The 20,442-nt window shown below is 32.1% G+C and overlaps 1 protein-coding gene across 1 annotated transcript in view; it reads right to left on the reverse strand.

Moving 5' to 3' along the window:
• The window catches only part of LOC107445474 (uncharacterized), a 152,677-nt gene that overhangs the window by 33,571 nt on the left and 98,664 nt on the right, over positions 1-20,442 (reverse strand). The window contains exons 23-28 of the mRNA XM_071187171.1: positions 17,659-17,804; positions 14,810-14,963; positions 11,348-11,490; positions 8,807-8,929; positions 4,564-4,686; positions 743-851 (exon numbers count right to left, since the gene is read on the reverse strand). Coding sequence (XP_071043272.1) covers positions 743-851; positions 4,564-4,686; positions 8,807-8,929; positions 11,348-11,490; positions 14,810-14,963; positions 17,659-17,804 — 798 coding nt within the window. The remainder of the gene's footprint in view (positions 1-742; positions 852-4,563; positions 4,687-8,806; positions 8,930-11,347; positions 11,491-14,809; positions 14,964-17,658; positions 17,805-20,442) is intronic.

Here is a 20,442-nt window from a genome sequence, read left to right on the forward strand (position 1 = left end):
AGATCGAGATATTTATTTTTATTAAATTAATTAATACATATTTTTTTCCAAATCAATACTTTTGTAATCAAAATAAAGTTTATCAACGTTCTCAACAAAATCGTGTTAAATTAATATCGTTATGTAAAATATTTGCTATATTATTACTTTCGATATTAAATGATCAGTATTACTATGCATTGTTATCAGTCATGATTGTTATATTGTTGTGTTTGACCTACACCTCCAAGAATTTTTTGTATTAAATATCATTATTTTTCACTTAGATGGTGAAATATCGATATTCAGCATATACTGATGTTGAATGTTGAATAAAATATTTTTGTTAAATATCATTATTTTCCCCTTACACCGGCAAAAGGCGATATTCAGCGCGCACTGAAGAGAGGTTTGTGAGATAAAATAATGTTATCGAACTGTATTTATTCTACGGTTAACAGCCGCATTATGCATCCCATAGTGTATGAGCAAAATAATCATATTTATGGCAAAATAACGAATGAATTTCCGATATTTTCTTAGTCGATATTTGCGGAGGAAGTTGACATTACCGAATTTCTACTTTCAGGGTAATGGGGACAGAATAATGGAGATCAACTTGCGCGATAACACCGTTCAGTTCAATGTGTCACTAAGGGTGGAGCAATATTGAGTGGAATTAATGTTCAAGGTACCGATAGTTTGGTTCATAGTTCAACCTTCCTGCCTTTAGAGTGTATGAAAATTTTGGTTTAATACTTACCATATAATATAAAAAAATTCGGCTGAGTAATGTTGAAACTTAGGTACTCATAAGCTTCTTCTAGTTCTGATGGAAGAAAATTTCCTCCAATCACCTCTTCTGACAAAGTCTAAATAAATGAGAGAAAAAAACGAATAAAATTGATGTGCTTTATTAATTGAGACAGTTTTTAAGTGAGATAAGTGCTTAGAAAATTAATACTTCTAAAACTGTTATAGTAAAGAAGTTTCAAAATTTCGATTGGGGATAAAAGTGAAGTAAAACTTGTTTGCAACCATTTCATTCGCAATTTGTGTTGCCATCAGGGGCTAAACTCCAGCTGAAATTTAAGTGCTCTAGCTATGCAGGAAGTTTTATGCATTTTATCTTACGGTTTATTCTTTTTGGTAATAATATTGAAAGGAAATTTTCTTGTTGCTAAAAAATGGTTTAAAATTGTATTGTCATTCAGCACATTGCTCGAAATAAAATTTAAGTGTTCCAACTATTCGGAAAGTGTTTGAAACTTTGATTGCTGATAAGTTGTGCATGACGACACTAACGCAATATATTCTGCTTGAAATGGTCTGGAAACGATTGAAACTTTCATTGTCATCCAGCGCAGAGCTCCAATCAAAATCTGAGTAGGTGATTTTTGGATAGATATTTGGAAAGTTTTTGAATTTTGATTGACAATAAATTATTTCTGGCGATAATATAGAGAAAAATTCGGCTTGAGAAGTCAGGAATTGGATTAAACTTGTGTTGTAATCCATCATACAGATTCATTTAAAATTTGAGTGCTCTTGAATACGAAAATTGATCAAAATTTAGAAATTGGTACATTTATTTGGTATAGAGATCTGGGAATAGTTGAAACTAGCATTGTTATCAATCATACAGATTCAGCAGTCAGAAATTGAACAAAATTTGGATTGCAAAGATTCAATCATTGAAAATATAAAAGCGAATTAATTATATCGTAGTAATAAAAATGACAACAGTATGTAATTGTTTTTAGACATTTGCCCTGCGGATTTAATACTACTACAAATCTGCCAAGTGTAGTAAATTAAAGCAATTATCTTTGCTTCGAATGCTGCACTTTTTTATGTAATTACTCATAAGTTCTTTAAGTTTTGATCCCTTTCTCCGAAGAGATAATCATACAATGGGAGTAACTTCTAACAATCTATCTTTTTGGAAAAGAACTAACAAGACAGGGGAAAAAACCCCAGAAGAATTGAAAGATCATAGTTAATAATAAGTGAAGGAAAAAATCCTAAGAAATCAATATTTCTCGTGATTGCATAGGAGAAATTTGAAATCTTGAAAGTTTTTTGAATTTGTCTAGTTTAATAAAGACATGAGAATTTTATGAAAAAAATTAAATATCTTGGCTTGATTTGAATTACTAATGCTCCTGAAAGCCTCATTATGTAATCAGTTGTTAATACTGAATTTATAATTATTGGCAGATTCGTTTAGGATTAAGACTTTTAATCAAATTGTGCAAGGAAATAATTGGATACTTGCAAGCTACAGTCAGCCAATTAGGTTCGATACACTTGTGACGTTGCTTACAGGTATCCAATTAAATCTAATCCAAAAATTGGACTCAGCGTGAAGTCAATGCCTTAAAGTTGTAACGTTAACGCGCGATGCACAACCACGTTATTAGACACAACCATGTGATTAGTTGTAAGTACCCAATTATCACAATAAAATCTATAGCCAACCTTCGCAATTATGCCATTTAAAAAAGCAGTTTGAATACGTTTAGCAAATCCATGTACGTATAAGTAAACTGTATACAGTTTTTTACATATTGATCATTTCTTAATATATAATATATTTTAAGAATCCCTTTCAAGCATGAAGTAAAAAACTTATGTACATTAGGAGCTTTCTAATTTTATATCTTCCTCATTAAAATTTAAAATTTTTATCCACGTATCTAATTTCTGACAATTATTCCAAAAGTATATACTAAGAGTTACAATTACAGAACACCTTGCATAAATCAACGGACTGTAGTTTGGAGGCGTGAAGAATGCTTTTTGTTTGATCTAACAATATTTTTTCATTTATTTTTATCTTTCAAAATTGCTTTATTTTTTATTTCAAATTAGATTTAAGTTAGAGAAATAAAATAGAAGCTTGACGTGGTATTTTAAACCTGTAATTTTAGTAACATCTTTAAAAATATGAACATTATTGTAATTATAGTTTAGCTTTATTGTTTGTTAATTTTAAATAGTACGAATTTTCAAAATTCACCATTGTTTTATATTTTTTAATGTTTTAAATTTATATTTTAATCTGATAAAAATGAGATTCAAATAATATTCTTTATAAAAGAGCGCTAATCCTCAAAAAATTAAATTCAACATGAAAAATATATTAAAGAAAGTTTAGTTTTAACTTCGCTGCCATTTTTACTGCATTTGTTTGTGTTGTGACTTTCTTGTTTGTGAAGAAAAATTTTACAATCGAAACTTCGACTACTTTCTGACGAGCTAGAGAACTCACATCTCAACTGATCCTCCACACAAAATAACAATACAAGTTTTAAGACGTTTTCTGACTTAATTTGGCAATTAAATTTTTCGCCAATCGAAGTTCTCAAATCTCATTTGAAGATATTTGCTGAATGACAATAGAAGTTTCAATCATTTCTTGACAGCTTGAAGCAGAATCTACAACCCCATTATGGCTACAAGAAGTTCAGCATCAATGAATACTTCAACCCCTTTCTGACCAATTAGAGTTCTCAAATTTCCACTAGAACTCTGATTTGGGTGGACATTACAAGCTTCTATTATTTCCTGACTGCCATAGGCAGAATTTGTTACCTCAGTTTCGTTTCAGGAAATTTATCGGCGATCAAAACTCCAACCGCTTTTCGATTAACAAGAGCTCTAAAACTTCCTCTAGAGTTCTGGGTCAGGTGATAATACCTGCTTCAATCTGTTCCTGACTTTTACCAGCATAAATATATCACTGCATTAGCGTTACAGGGAATGTATCGTCTATCAAAACTCCAACTTATAGCAGGTTAGAATTAACTGGAAAACTAGCCAGATTTCTCAAATCTACACTGGAGCTCTGTACCGGTATAAAATACAAGTTTCAATCGATTTCTAAATAGTCCAAACAAACTTTATCGTTAATCGAAATTCAGACCACTTTTTGACGTAATCAAGTCAGCCTCAGCAGATTAAAAACTAAAGAGAAGGAAATGATTAAAAAAATAGAAGTTTTAAAAATTACCTTATTCAAAAGGGAAAAAAATAAATCCATTTGTTTTGACCTAAAACGAAAATAGGATGCACAACTTTCGTAATTAACTTCTTAATACCTCCAAATATCCTCCACGTTTTTCGGAGATGTTGCATTCCACGTTTGTTGTTTTAGAACTTATAAAAGTAAAATTATTTTCTCCCTTTTAGTTTTCATGGTTAATCAGTTCATTACTGATTTAATATATAGATATTTAGATGAATTATAACACTATTTACTTACAGGTCGAATTACAAGTTCCCCTTTCTTTAATATTTTTATACTGTATATTGGATATTTTATAAGTGACCTGTTTTTATCAGAAATTTTAACGAAGAATGCTGCTTTCTCAAGACAGACAATTGATAGAGTTTGCTAATAACAAATTGCTTTTTGAAGATAGGTAATTCATAGAGTTTGCTTATACCATATTGCTTACAGGTAATTCATAGAGATTGCTAATAACAGATTGCTTTCTCAAGATAGATAATTCATAGAGTTTGCTAATAACATATTGCTTACAGGTAATTCATAGAGATTGCTAATAACAGATTGCTTACTCGAGATAGGCAATTCATAGAGTTTGCTAATAACATATTAGCAATTTCTTTGTCAGCTGGGTGGGCCACTTCCGTTTCTTGGGAAGCTTCATAAATATCTTTGATCATTCCATTTAAAATAGCCTGAAATATTCAAAAGAGAAAGCAATTTAAGTTGCTAAAAATATTTTAACGCAAAGTTAAAGTTATGAAAAGGGCATGGGCTTTTAATAACCACTGTCCCTATAATTAAATATCCCAGTTAAAAACAAAGCAAAAAATACACACATTAGGATTTGCAAACGAATATTTAAACGAAGACACCTGAAGAATCTTTGACAAGATAGTAGACTATATTAAAATCAACAGAACCGTTTTAATTGTCCGTAGAAAATTGAAGAAGATAAAGAAACAATGATTAGTAACATCTTCAGTTTTTTTCCAACAATTAAATTTATTTTGTTTTTTTTAGTCTTATTTTTCTCAATATTAATTCATCAGATTTCAAAAACTTTTTTTTAAACGTTCAAAAGTTAAATTTTTTTAATGCCTAAAAAGCACACTTTTTTACTTTAGATTTTTTATGATTTCAAAACTATGCATAGTGCTTCACTACTATTACTACTAACTTACAAGAGTGTAGGTGCAAATAGCATGCCAGGGTCCAGTAATGCCTATGTCAGGCGTTCGTCGTGGGCTTATTTCATTAGCCTGAAATATCACCTGTTGCATCAAGCATGTAATTCGTCTATTGGGGTCAACGAAGTAAACGGAGCAACGTTTAAATTATAGACATCCAATCAAAATGGTTATCCTGTCGACGACTAAGTTCAATTTAATTTTAAATCTGGTGCTAGATTACTAGCATTGTTTTATTAGGAAATAAAATTTTTATCAAATAAATACTTGGATTAAGCGAAATATTTTAAACAGAATAAAATATGATTTTCAAAAAAATGTAAAGCGTGTTAGGACATTAAAAAATAACATCTTAAGAACCGTGATTATATTTGAGCGATGGACAATTCTCACTTCACGGTATCATACATGAAACGAGCCTTTCTAACAGTTCAAGATCACATGGACTTGATCTCAATACGGCACCCTCGTATCAGTACGTATACACACTCTTTAGAACGTAACTATGGATGGTGTTTTCTACACTAGGGAGCGCTGCAAGCTCGGGACTGCCTAAATTTCCGGGTTACTGTTTCAGTTGTATTTTAAAGCCATTTGGCATCGTTGTGTTTTGAGATTCTCGCAAACAATGCATTTGATTACTTATTACTTATGTTTACAATGCGAACAATACTGTTTACAATACTAAAAGTGTTAACACTAACGTAAGATGGTGCACAGCTTGCAACACGAACAAACAGTAATAAACAAATGGAAAGAGGCCAAATCAAGACTGCCAAAAAAGAGAGTTATTCAAAATCTAGCAACCATGTCACCTTTTTTAATATTAAATAACAAAATAACTAAAACAAATTTTCACTCCAAAATTCCCAGAATTACATAATAACATTAATATCTTATGAAATACGGCAGATTTGAGCTCAGAAATTATCTAATAGTTTAGTTCTTTTATTGAACATAAAATTATCCGTTTGAAAACATCGCCTATCAGAATAACATGTAGTAAGCAGCTGCAAACTTTTTAACCGGAACTATAGTAGGTCCCGAGCTCGAGATTGTTATTGTTTACATTTCTATTGAAAACACCATCCATATACTGAACGTATAACGGGCCTGAGGAAGCGCTTCTTTCACCCGCTGCTCATTCTAAAGAGGTTAAACATCTTAAATTTAATAATATTCTGATGAAAATAATATTTTTTTTTACAAAGGAATTGTGGTAACTGGTTTCTATGGACTTATTTTTATTTTATTTATTTAATTTTGTAACCGCCGTTGAACAGCCGACCTAATTTTGGGTTTACGACTACCAATGTTCAACTCAGTAACCTTGAAATTTTGAACCCAATCCAGAGGACAAGGGAACTCTTGTATCAAGTATTGAAAGAAACTTGCCTTCGAGGCAAATTACTAGGCAACATGGGAAGGAAAACCACGGACACCTTCCATGGTTAGCCTGACGGCGAGGGGACTCTAACCCAGGATCCGTCTACTACTGAGGATATTTTACGTTAGCGCAGTGGTCTGTGCGAGCTAGGTGCAGAATTCGTAACGACCAGCCATCACTGGGAATCGAACCTGGATCACCTCATTGGGAAGCAAGCACTCTATCCCCTGAGCCACCACGGCTTATCTATGGACTTATGAACTGATCTATGGACTTAAAATTAAATTTAATAGCTTTTATTTAAGAAAATACACCATAAAAAACAAAGAATTAATCTTATGCCAAACAACCACACTCGTTGCTGGTCAAAACAATACTGACTACTTTTATGAAGGAGGTTATTCTCAAGAAGAAACGCGTTGCATTAGAACAAATAAATAACATGATAAATTCTGATATTAAAAGAACATATTCCGTATACACGAAGAAATTTAAAATATGGATTTGAGTTGTTACGAATACTTTCGCCGTTACAATTATAGTAAAATAAATTAGAGTTATCTATTAAACCATGAAACAATTGTGTTAATTCTGAGTATCACATTTTTCATGACACTATATTAATTTTTATTTTGGTGAATTGAAATTCTAACTCATGTTATGGTAAATTTAATAGTATGAAAACGTGCCGGAATATACAACAAATACGGAATAAATAATGGTAGTGTATTAGGCACCATTAATGTGTAGTATGGTGATATTCAGTATCCATTTCGGAGGCTGGTAAAAAAAAAATATCACCACATTACCTAATATTAGACAGCTATGTTGGTATAATATGTTTTAATTACCATAGCATTTATAACGGCAATACTGGTAGTATTCAATGCTATATTTAATTATTCACCACTAGTGTCAATAATAGTTTAGTGATTCTTATGGATTTGAGTTCGAAATAAGTACTGATTTTAGTTGATTCGAAAAATGATCATAAAAATATTAGTATCTTTATTTTCGAAAATTACTGTTAATTAGCTTTGGTAATAGGTATAAGCTGAAATAAATTAGCTTTGGTAAAAAAGTCAAATTGATGGAGAAAAAGTATTTATTCGTATTTGGGAATCGTAAAAATTACCATATTGTTATTGCGCCGATGATGATTAAATAATTTTGGAAATAGGTACAAATTGAAATAAGAAAAAAATAACCTTTGCACTAAAAATGCTAAATTAATGAAGAAAAGGCATTAATTCATCTAGAAAAAATATAAAAAAGAATAGCTTTATTATTATTAACGCCAATGATGAGAAATTAATTTCAGCAAAAGGAACTACTGTTGTTATGGTAATTGGTATTTTAATAGGTACTAAACATATTAATATTGGTATCAAGATACCTATTGTAGGTACTGTAGAAATCAGTTTTTACGGCTTACAAAAGAGATAAAAACTGGAGAAAATTGTTAATTATGGTAATTTCTAACTATCAGGAGTTGATCTCGAGCAATAGGATTATCTCAAAATTATACTGAATATAATTGATCGTTATTTTGAGAGGAAGAATTTCTAGAAACATGTTTTGCTTAATCTGATAACATAAAGCCACCGCGAATAATAATAGTAAAAATTTGGAATTGTTTCAGCTTAATTAACTGCGTCGGTACTCATCTTTCAATTTCAGGCACAATTTCATTGTGTTACAGTTTTATTGATTTTTTAAAATTCTTTTTACCCTTATGAAGAATGGGTATTTAGCTAGTAGTACATATAACTAAATAAACTTGAAACTTCAAAAGTTTGAAATGATTGTATTGTTGAGTTTTCTAATTACATATATGTTTTTCCGTGTGGATAGTTTTAGAAATTATTTACTATGAACATTTGGTATAAATCACAAAACTATGCAATTTGTTCTTTTAATGAATCAATTTAATATTTAATTTAAGTAACAAATTGTAATTCCTTAAGGTTATTAACTTCCTTTTTTTAAGATACGTAGGATTTTGGATAAGCAAAATTTTCAAGTTACGAAAAGTTAATTACAATTGTCTTTATTTTGATTAGTATAAGAAATAACACGAACAATGTGAACCGTATGATATTTAAAAAAATAACATGATAAAAGGAAAACTGAGGAAAAAACCAATCCTGTATAAGTTGACCACCTGTCTAAGTTGGCGACTAAAGCAGAAAACCAACTTACACAGGTCTCTTTGTAACAGTGAAAGAAGAATTTTACTTTGCTTTCTTTATTTAAGGGCCTGGTTTCCGCTAAGGCACTGACTGCTTGACCATATACTTCAGCGTCATATAAGACTTCAAATGGTAGGATTTCCAAAGACTGGAACATTTTCAAATTCACCTTTCAAGGAAAAGAAGTAAGATTATTTAAAAATAATTTGAAAATAAAGTTGTTTTAAATTAGTATAAATGTTCCACAATTCTCTAATATCTAAAAACTTAGCGTTCGCCTTTTTAAGCTGGATACTACAATGTTAAAAGGTATTTTAATTAGTTAAAATATGATTATGTTATTGTAAATTCTGATATTTGATTTAAAAATTAATTCGTTATGCCTTTTTATCCACTTATCGAAATAAATAAGAGTTGCTTCTTCGCCCGCTATCAAAAAGATTTCACTGGTGGATCAAGTTGATTTGGTTAAGGGCATAAGTTAACACTGGGTTACATTTGTTTTTGTTTCATAAGGTTTTTCAAAATATCATGGATATTTTCACAGCTCTGATTTCAAATTTGCATTTGTTTTCTCTCTCCAAGCTACAGTTTTCATTAAAAGGACATTTTTAGTCTGTTTTCGGTCGAAATATACAAGTTTAAAAACGTCATATGCAACAGGGGATTACATAAGTGTTTGCGACACACTTCTAGATGAGTTACAGCACAGTGTCAGGATTTAAAATGCATAGGAACTTATATAAGTAACTGTCTTCATATGCCGATAGGGGTGCTTCCCTAATATGAACTACTTCTTCGTGTGTTTCTGAACAGGATACAGTGGAGAAACGTCTATAACCGCTTGTGATGATATTTCCGGGCATAGGTTCCAATGTAATTTTCACCTTGAATGATGTGACCTAACTCTCTTAGAAGTTAGTCGCAACATTTATCCGTTATAACGCTTATCCGTTATAACATTTATCCATTGTATATATCGTTTTTGAACTTGGGAAAGTTCAAGTATTTGCATAAAAGCATCAAAAAGCTTGTTCCCCGGTGCAAATCGTAGTAATTATAAAGAAATGTATTTTTCTTTCCCTTTTTTATACTTAAAATTCTTTTTTTTAATCAGATATTTAAGAACTAACTTCCATTTCGGACTCATTGTTTGGTGGGAGAGGTCAATAATAACAATTCAAAGAATAATAAATAGTAACAATTCAAAGTATATACAGTACACTCTCGATTATCCGTGCACGGATTATCCGGTTTGCGGATTATCCGTGCTCATTCCGGAGTCACACAAAAAATATAAAGAGAAACATTTTCAAGATTAAAAAAATTTGATTCGTGAAGTTTTAACACTATCAAATTTTTGGAAGCAATATTCGGTATATGGAATATCAGCAGCATGGTCAAAGGTAAAATCGTCTACGTTATCACGATCTTGAAGAAAGATCGTACCGCTTGATGAACAATCCTCTTCAGATGTTCAAGAAAAATATAACAGTATTCTCGAACAAGCCAAAAGAAATCTAAGGTTCCGAAATTCTTGATGAAGAAAATTTTGATGATTGGTTTCAAAGTGATGCATGTGAGCCTGGCTTCCAGTATTTGACTGATGAAGACATAGTTATATTGTTAAATCAAATAGTGATGATAGTAACTGATGCAGAAGATGTAGTAAATGAATGAACGACAATTTCTCATTCTGCTGCTCTGTGGAAACTTTATTAGATTATATGGGAGGATTTGATTACAGTGACATTACTGCGGTTCGTAAAATTTGCTTATCGATATATGGCGAAGACGCATTACACATTTTTTAATAAGGAAAATTCCTAGTTTGATGTTATGCATGCAAATGTCAGTAATTTTTATATTTTTTGTACTGATATTGAATAAAAGGAGTTTTCGGATTATTCCTTTTTTCCGATTGTCCGTGCGACCTGTCCTGGTGATTAACCCGGATAATCGGGAGTGCACTGTATATATATATATATATATATATATATATCTTAAAAAGATAGGCTTTGCTGGGAAAGCGTTAAACATGCAGCCATGTTTTTCTCAACAGTTTCGACTAGCAATGTTCTTCTTCTTATTATAATTATTAAAAAAGGAAGATCAGCTTTAAAAATTTTAAAATTTTAAAATTTTCGTGATCATTTTACAGAATTCCTAGGAACTATATATACCAAAAAAACGTACATTTCGCTGTGAGAAATGGCAAAATTAACTTTTAAACTATTTTTGCATCTTTAAATATATAATTTATATTGAATATTAAATTTAATATTTAAGTTTTCATTTGAATTCGAGCTTCGATTGCGAATGCTTAAAAAAGAAAAAGATCATCTTCAGAATATTTGTCACCATTTCAGAGAATGACAACAGTAGAAAATATATAGATATATATCTCAAAATTATACGCTTCTCCTTGAAAAACATGTAAAATTAAATTAATTTCTAAATTGTCCACAAACTTATTCACGGCAAAATGACTTTTATAATTTTTTAGGAATTTTATAATATTATCATAAACTCGTATGTATTCCTTGTCATTTGTATCCATTCTTGGTTACGTTGTCACTTAAAATACCTCAGCCGATTCTTCTTTAATTTCAGCTCTTTCATCTCGAACTTGTGCTTCAATTTCCTCACGAGCTTCCTTTGTGAAGTAGCTCGTGTCAATACCTTCAAGTTCTTTGAAGTGTTCCCAAATCGCATCCACTTGAGCTTCGACTGAATGGAGGAGAAAATGAAAATAACTTTAATGAAATAATTTGAATAGTTATCTTCAGAAGTGAATCACGTGAAAAATAGTGCAGAAATATTGATAAAAAAATTCTATCTGTGCTACTGACATCTTAAAGTTGAAGTCTTTTATGAATATAAGTAGAGAATCTTTTCAAGAATACATCAAATAATACTTAAAATTCCAAATTAATTATTTTTTTCATCATTTTTAATCATAATTAAAAAACATTTGAAGAGCTTCAAAAAACCGCAGCATAAAAAATTTAAAAAAAAAACATAAGTTCGTATATCCTGCACAAGAAAATAAAAATAGCATATTGAAAAAAAGATGATAGGTGGTTTTTTTATGTTATAATTTAAATTGTTTTGGTTACCAGTATCTTCTAAATCTAAATTATTTATTACGATTAGCATAGGTAATGAAAAAGCTTTTTATTTCGTTTATTGCTCAATCATTTTATTTGCTTAGATTTAAATTTCACTTCTTGTAATCGAAACGATAAACCATGTGAATAATAAATCGTCATCTAGTGCTAAAATTTAGAACTACTTTTTTCTTATGCCATACCCATTCCTCCTTCGGTACTTAGGTCAAGTAATCACTACCTAGGTCAAATCCTTAAACTTCTTAGGTTACATTTTTAGGTTAGGTTAGTTACTTTAGGTACTAAGTCAGAGCTGTATAATATTTTAAGGAAGTCTGATATTGTTAAGTACGTAAAAATTCAAAGGCTAGAATGAACTGGATATTTAATCAGAATGCAGAAAGACCAAAACTAGAAGAAAATATTTTTATCAAAATCTATGGGAACAAGACGAAGAGGGTGGATCGACAGTGTTGAGAGGACATCAACACTTTGAAAATCAAAAACCGGAGAACAGTCGCCGAACAGAAGGACAATTGGAGGAACTTCTCGAGAAGGCCAGGGCACACCCAGGGCTGTCACGCCAGTGAAGAAGAAGGTATTTCAGGACATTTTGATAAATAGTTATTTTTTATTATTACAATTTTTTGAAAGTTTTATACCCGCTCTGCATATTTATTTTGAAAGTTTAAGTATATTACCGTATATACGTTATGTATATTTTGCAATGTTTACGATCAGAGGAATTTCATAATTGTAGAAAATCGTAACTTTTAATAGCTTCACAAAATCGTTGGAACAGCTGTTTCTTAACACTTTTCCGACAGAGTGCCTGAATAATGTCTGGTCGCTAGCCACCGCACATTTTCTTTCAACAGCTACAACTATTGCCAAACATGAAGATTTCTCCGATCTACGGCCCATGAGCCAATACCTGGCCACAATGGCAGGTCTGTTAATACAGTTTATTTTGATGCTTTAAAACGCGAGTAAATCGTAAATCTTACAAAATAATGAAAATTATATGAGTACGAAGTGTTTTGTAATGGAGTAAGAGAATTTTTATATATGAAAGCAAATTATATCACTTATGAACATTCCGTTGAACCAGTTAGTAACGTTTCAACATGCCATCATTTTCCAAGCGCTTTCCGCCAATTAATTCTTTAAGTTTTGGAAACAGATACAGGTCAGATTGTGCTAAGTCAGTGTTGTATGATGATAGACGATCCAATACTTTTCATTCATGGCAATTGGTCACCCAGATCGTTCTTCAGGAACATTTGTTCTTCCTTCATTAAAATGCCTGAACCATTTACAAACATTTCGATCATTCACTACGCCTTTACCATAATCTTTAGCAAGCTGCCGATGAATTTCTGCAGGGGAAATTTCATCTGCCGAATAGAAACCGAATAATTGAACCCACTTTACTATAGGCTGAATTTCTTATTGACAAGTGACGAACGAAACTGCATAATCATGCAACCAACAGCGGTAGAGACGTGAAACAAAATGATGGCGTTGTGAGAGACTTGACAAGAGTTGCCGACCACAAACTGACGCTAGTTAACGGATGCAAAATCGGTTCTTACTTCAAAAATGACTCTCGCAAAGATATATATGTAATAGTTGGACGAATTGCATCATTCGTCATCCCCAAAACCACCAACTTCCTCATTGAAAGGCGCCATCCTGACCAGAAGGGAAAAGCCCCGGTATCCACGGAGCCACAATGTCTAGACGGGAAAAGTCTCGAAAATTAAACGAACTTAACTCTTTTCTGTAGAACAATCTAATTTAGCATTCTTTCTTCGTCCTTGCAACGCTGCGTGTAGGCAGCTCTCACCGTTCATGATATTGCTGTTAAACTTATTTCCTTTTTTTTTTTTTTATCAAATGCTAAGTTTCATTACTAAACTATTTTCTTTTTTCCTCCCTTGCTCCACAAACCCCTACATATATGTATGCACACTGGTGGACAAAATTAAGAGATGGAAAGCATTTTCGCACATTCATTTACACATGCAAGATACCCGCACACCGCTCCATGTGTTTGACAATGGTTCCGTGAATGCCCAAATGTACAGGCAGGAGGTCCTAGAGCCCTATGTGCGTTTTTTCAGGGGCGCTGTTGGCCCTGAGTTCATTTTTATGGACGACAATGCGCGACTACATGGGGCTCTCATAGTTGATGAATATCTGGAAAGCGAGGATATTCAACGAATGGATTGACCAGCCAAATCACCTGACCTGAATCTTATTGAACATGCTTGGGATGCTCTTGGGAGAGCTATTGCGGTGAGCCAACCTCCTCCCAGAACCATTCTGGAGTTAAAAATTGCTCTGGTGGAAAAATGGAAGGATCTTCCACAAGTTCTCCCTCATTAACAGCATGCATACTCGTTGTGCATACTGTCTGTTTGTCAGGGGTGACCATACACCATACTAGAGGCAACACACACTGTACAAGCCTCACTTTTATTGTCATCTTTTATCCTTAAGTTCAGACTACATTGGATTTATTGGCAATAGGTCTTGCCAGTGAATGGCACTTTCATTTTTGTTTTGCATACCTTATTATCATGGAATAAGCTATATCCATACCAAATTTTGATTTATTTATATTCAGTATTTTTTGAGATATTTGGGAAAATGTCTTCCATCTCTTAATTTTGTCCACCAGTGTATGTTACGAACATCTACGATCATTGCAATTCACCATATGACGGATAACTACAATAAGTTGATATGATGAACTAAGAAAAATATTTAAAATCCCTTACCGAAGAGAACAAGAGACAGAGAGTCTTGGAAGATGCTTAAAATAATTCTAACCCCACTACTAGGAAGAAAAAAAAGAAGAAAAAAAACTCGTAATCTAGAACTCTCTTTTTTTAACTACGAAAGAGTTTTGTACAGAAAAGATAAATATTTACAGCCACCATCTCTCTCATGACGCACTTCTTCATCAACGTATGCTTCTGCAGCAACAGCTTGTGACACGAGCGACATTTTACCTTCAGCAACGAAGAAATTGACGTTCACTGTCTCTTCCCAGTCATCTCTTTCTTCATCAGATGGCATACTTGTCTGAAAATATAAATTTTGAAAATAAGCTATAGTTTCTATGCAGTTGAACGCAGTTCAGCTGTTACAAATTTTAAGGAAAGGTAGAGCTCATAAGCATTGAGAGTTATATAGCAACCCATGGCTGGAAATGTCATCGTATGTTACATGGGGTATCTTCCCGTTATGAACGGGTTGTTCAGGCGCATTTGAAACGGTAATTCACCAAAATAATTTATGTTAATTTTACTTTTTCTATTGCCCATATTTAAGTTTTTTTCTTAACTATTTATGCTAATGACATTTTCGAATTTGATAAGATAGAAATTTTTTTTACTCTATCTGTTTGTTTTTGATGTTAATAAGAATTTGTTGTGAAAGTGATGTGCCCAATTTTTACACTTTACGTGTGAATGTGGAGAAAATTTTGGTTGACGATAAATTCTCTTTTGCGGTCTGGAAAGAATAAAATCTTATATTGTCTTCAGCAGCAGAGTTCCAGTAGAGATTTCGAAAATATAGTTAGTTAAAAAGTGGCTGGAATTTTGATTGGCCGTAAGTTCTATTTGGTAATAATCTGTTTAAATATAACTGAAATTTGGTTGTTATGATTCACGAAACTTATAAATGTTTGAAGTCTAGCTTGTAGAAAAGTGGTCGAAATTTCTAATGCGAAACGAAATTCCATTCTCACAGATATTAAAGCGAGTTAATAAAACATAGTAGAATAAAATAATGAATGTTAGTATCTTGTAATATAATAGAACCGCACAGATAGTAAGTTTCCCACAGCCTATGAAAAGAAACAAAACGTAATTACCTAGGGAAATTATGCCGTGGGGTAAGATTTTGTTGTCCAGTCCCATAAAAATCTACTGTGTGGGATTGGAACCAGCATATCTCAACAACAAGACTCATTGCAAAATATGCAGTGATATTTCAGTTACTTCCCAACACAAGAACAACTTGAACTGTAACACTTCTTATGCCGTGGGTTAAGTTTTTGTAGTCCAATCCCATAAAAAAATTTGCTACATGGAATTGGAGCCAGCGTACCTCAGCTTTGTCTATGGAAAAATAATGCTCGGGCAAGAATTTCTTCAGTTGCAAGCACAGGAAGTAGCTGGGTACAAAATTGGGATTATAGAGTGAACAATTAAACATCTCCTAACGACATTTCGACTACAGAGTTTAGTGAACTCACTTTTTTTTGCGTTGTCGAAACACACCATTTCTTGCTCCTTCTTCACTTGTTTTTGCACCTGAAAAAATTCTAATTCGAAGACGTTCAAACGGTTGTAAAACGCAGGCTCTATTCCCAGAAGATATATTTCTATGATATTGGATAACAAAAATTTATTAATCTGCATAACAAGTGTTACAACGCTTGAGGTTCATATGTTAAAATAACTGTAATACAGCTGTATCTTTTGCAACATATCTTTCCAGTAATTATGTTTTATTTCTTTTTGTAGTCGCTAAGAAACTTACTTTCGACTTGACCCTCGAATATTTCTTAAATAATAAATTTCTTATAAAAAGTCCCAGCAGGAAACTCATCAGTTATGGTGACCAGCACAGAACCTCTAGTTATGTGTGCAACTGGAAAAACAATCGTCGCCTTAAGAGAGAGAGAGCCCGCTTAGTCGCGTTGAAAGCGCGATTAAGCGGGCTCACAATGAAGTAGAATAAGTCTCTTTGGCGGGTTGCGTGGATGTGGGTTGCGTGGATGTTGCTATGTCGTTCCACGAACGCGTCTTTTTTAGAACGGATTTATGCTCGTATACCAACAAGGGCTTACAGCACCCAGAGTATCTCAGACAGCTTGCTTTGGAGACTATTCATAAAATTCCAAATGATGCTTCACAGATATACACTGACGGTAGCATGGGTGCTGGTGCTATATCGGGTAGTGAAATTTTCATCTTAAAGGAGACTGGCATCAAGATCTGTATCAAAAATCCTGATTTTTGATAGGTTTTTTGGTCAGAGCTAATAGCTATAGAGGAAGCTGTGAAATTTTGCATTGCTGACAATGTCGATTCAAATGTATGGATTCTGAGTGACTAGCTCCATACAGCACCTGTCTGAATGGTGGAGGCATGGTGACAGAACGACACTAAGCATTGTCTAGGTTCTAAATTGCTTGAGTCACGGCATTAGGATTCTCTTTCAGTGGGTTCTGTTGCACGTGAACGTCTACGGGAATGAAATTGCTGACGGTCTCGCCCGTGAGGGCAGCCATAGATATACTACTGGCGATGACCCTCTTACTTTCTCAGAAAGTAAGAGTCTCTCAGAAATAGCAACCCGGACTAGGCAAGATATTGGTTTCAGTTGGAAAAAAGCTCCTGTGCATGATTGGTATGGGGGAGGGCGGCCTGGTCTTGCTCTGATCAGGGCAAGCAATAGGCTTGTCCAAACGGCGCTTGCCAGACTTGGAAGCGGACACACTCGATCCCAACATTCACGTTGCGGGCCTTAAAGTCTACCCATCCTACCCCAAGTGCAATGTGAACCAGCCTGCTCCTGCCCACATCCTTTGCCATATGTATTGGCTGCCAGAAGAGCCACGTGGTCTCCAACCCTGCTGCAATAGAACATGACTTTGGGAGCTTTTTGGATGAGTTCATGGACTTAATTTAATGCTTCTGTTGGTCAAGTGGGCATAAGCAACAACAACAACAGATTCCCTTAATTAAGATTTAGACGAACTCACTGTTACGAATCCAGCAGATAATTCTGTGACAGCTCCCAGCTTGTCTCTAACAGCACAAATGATTTCCATTTCTCCTGGAGGTAGAATGAAATCAGCCGAAGTTTTAATACCATAATGGATGTGAAACCTCACTTCTTTGTATACAACTATAAAGGTACAAAGTAGATATCATCACAAATGAATAAGTAGCAAATACATTAATATGGTTTTTCGAAGCTCTGTTACCAAGGAAAATAAAAAAACGCCACAGTTTAAGTGCCTTACACTTGAAGCAAAACAATGATTTTAATCAATATTTATCATCTTGCTGTGAAAAATTATCTGGGCTTTAGTGCAGACAAATAACTTAAATATCTTAAAAGTAAAACATTTTTGAAAATCGCCAATTTGGCGACATTTTTTTCACCTATATTAAACTTAATCAATTAAAACTGCCTTATTCTCATTTTCTGCAAATTTTTATAAGCACAGATGCTGCATTGAAGTAAGGTTTTAAATATTAAAAAATTAGACCATAAACGTTTTTCATTCTCACAAAACTGTAAAATTTTCTCCATATTGCGCCATTTTCATAATAAGTATAGACAGCGCTGGCTTTATTATAAGCAAAAGTTACCTAACAGTCACGAGTCACTGTTACAAACCCACAGCAGTTATTAAAATAGCATATTATTCGCAAAAGAGCATAACTTGATATTACGACGATGTCTTCGAAAAACAGCCTTAAAAGAAGAAAAAGTCTAACAACTTTGCGTATCGAAACACTATTCTTGGATAAGTTAAAACAATTTATAATAATTTGCTGTATTTGAATTTAAAAATCAAACATAATGAACATTAGAAAAAAGTAAACCATTCTTGTTAGCCAGTTGCCAGGGAGGTTTTGATAATGTGCTCAGAATTACATAACAATTTTATGAAAGCATTTAAAAAATTATTTTTGCAATTAGCGATATGTCGGGAATTTTCAATAGTTTCGATTTCGATTATTTTCTAAACTACTGAACACATTTTTTTGGATTGCTGATGCTTTGAGGTTTATTAATAAGCATGTTTCTGAAAGAATAAGTATGCTTATTTTTATCATGTTATAAATATGTTTATTTTTATTATATGCCTGTTTATTTTATTATTATTATGTCTATTTTTTTGTATTTTTAAAAAATTTAGATGTAAAATTTTTTTTATACAATCCATAAATTTTTATTTAATAAATACAAAAGACAGGTAATACAACAGATTTTAAAAAAAAGAGTGGGTTTAAGCACACGGATGTAAACGTAATTCTGGTAAAGGGAAGTCATCAAGATAATTCAAAACAATTCAAAGTGAAGAAAACATAAAAATAAGTGTCATAAATTCTTTTTGTATCCACATCTTCTGTAATTAAGGTCACTCCGTTGTAAGTGTCATTAAAAGTCATTTTCATTTCTAATTCAATTAATGCCACTTACCGCCGTCTGAATTTCCTTATTTGTTGTCACCTTGTCTGCATTTTAGATGTTATTTTATTTTTTAACGTCGCCAGACAAAGATGGCCGAGACACACGAAATAATCCCTGCTAGTTAATATTTTAGCATTTTTTTTTAATTCACAGATCGTGTTTTGCCGAATACTAATTAAGATTTTATTTTTAATCCTTATGAATTTTTAATAAATTTCTTGTTTTTAGCAATTAAAAAAAGAAGGATTTCCGAGTTGTTGTTTTCCTTAACTTTATTTATTAGGTTAATAAAAATCTAAAATTCTTGTCGAGCGAAATGATTTTTTCTTTACAAGAGTTTTTCACAGAACCTGCATTCATTACCGAATAAAAAGCAACAAATCGGACAATCGATATGGTAAAAAAAAGTAACAAATCGTTACCGTACAAAAAAGCAAGAATCGGACAATCATTATGGTTCAAAGAAAAAACACAAATATGCAAACATTTATATACCAAAAAGCACAAATAAGGCAATTATTTCGGAACGAAAAAAGAATCATAGATCAGGCGATCATCGCAGTAGAACATGGAACAAATTAGAGAAGCATTACGACTCAAAATAGTGCAAATCAGACTAATAATATGGCACATAAAAGCACAAATCGGCCCATTATTACGGTACAAGAAAGCTCAAATCAGACGAACAGTAAGGTATGATAACAAGCACAAATCAGAGTCATTGTGGAATGAAACAAGCACAAAAATCAAACAATCCTTGCGGTACAGAAAAAACTCTAGTAGTTACAAAAGGGGCCCCTACTTAACTAGTTTTAAGATAGTTTTTTTTAACAAAGAGAATATTTTATTTAATTTTACGCTTTTGACTTTTTATGTGATATAGTCGATGGTCTTTTTTCTTGAAATTATATATTTTTATTAATTATTTGTTCTATAAAAAATTAAAATATTTTTTAATTGATATATCTAATTAATTTTTATATTTAAATTTAATTTATTTTAATCCAAAAATTAGTTATATTTCTAATCGTTATATATCTAAATGATAATTAAATTAATCATCATACATCTAATTAAGAAAAATGATAAATAGAACTATAATTAATATTAATGTAAACATAAAAGTAATAAATTATCATATTTCAACATTAAAAAATGGTTACTTCAATTATCATAGATATCTTAGCAATAATAATATTAACATAATTATAATACTAAATAAATTATTGTATTTTTAATTAAGAAAAATGGTAATAAAATTAATTATCATAACAAAAATTATATTGTTAGTAATATTAATTATCATATTTCTTAAGAAAAATCTTAATAAAATTAATTG

The sequence above is a fragment of the Parasteatoda tepidariorum genome, chromosome 10, assembly GCF_043381705.1.
Source record: "Parasteatoda tepidariorum isolate YZ-2023 chromosome 10, CAS_Ptep_4.0, whole genome shotgun sequence".
Lineage (NCBI taxonomy): Eukaryota > Metazoa > Arthropoda > Arachnida > Araneae > Theridiidae > Parasteatoda > Parasteatoda tepidariorum.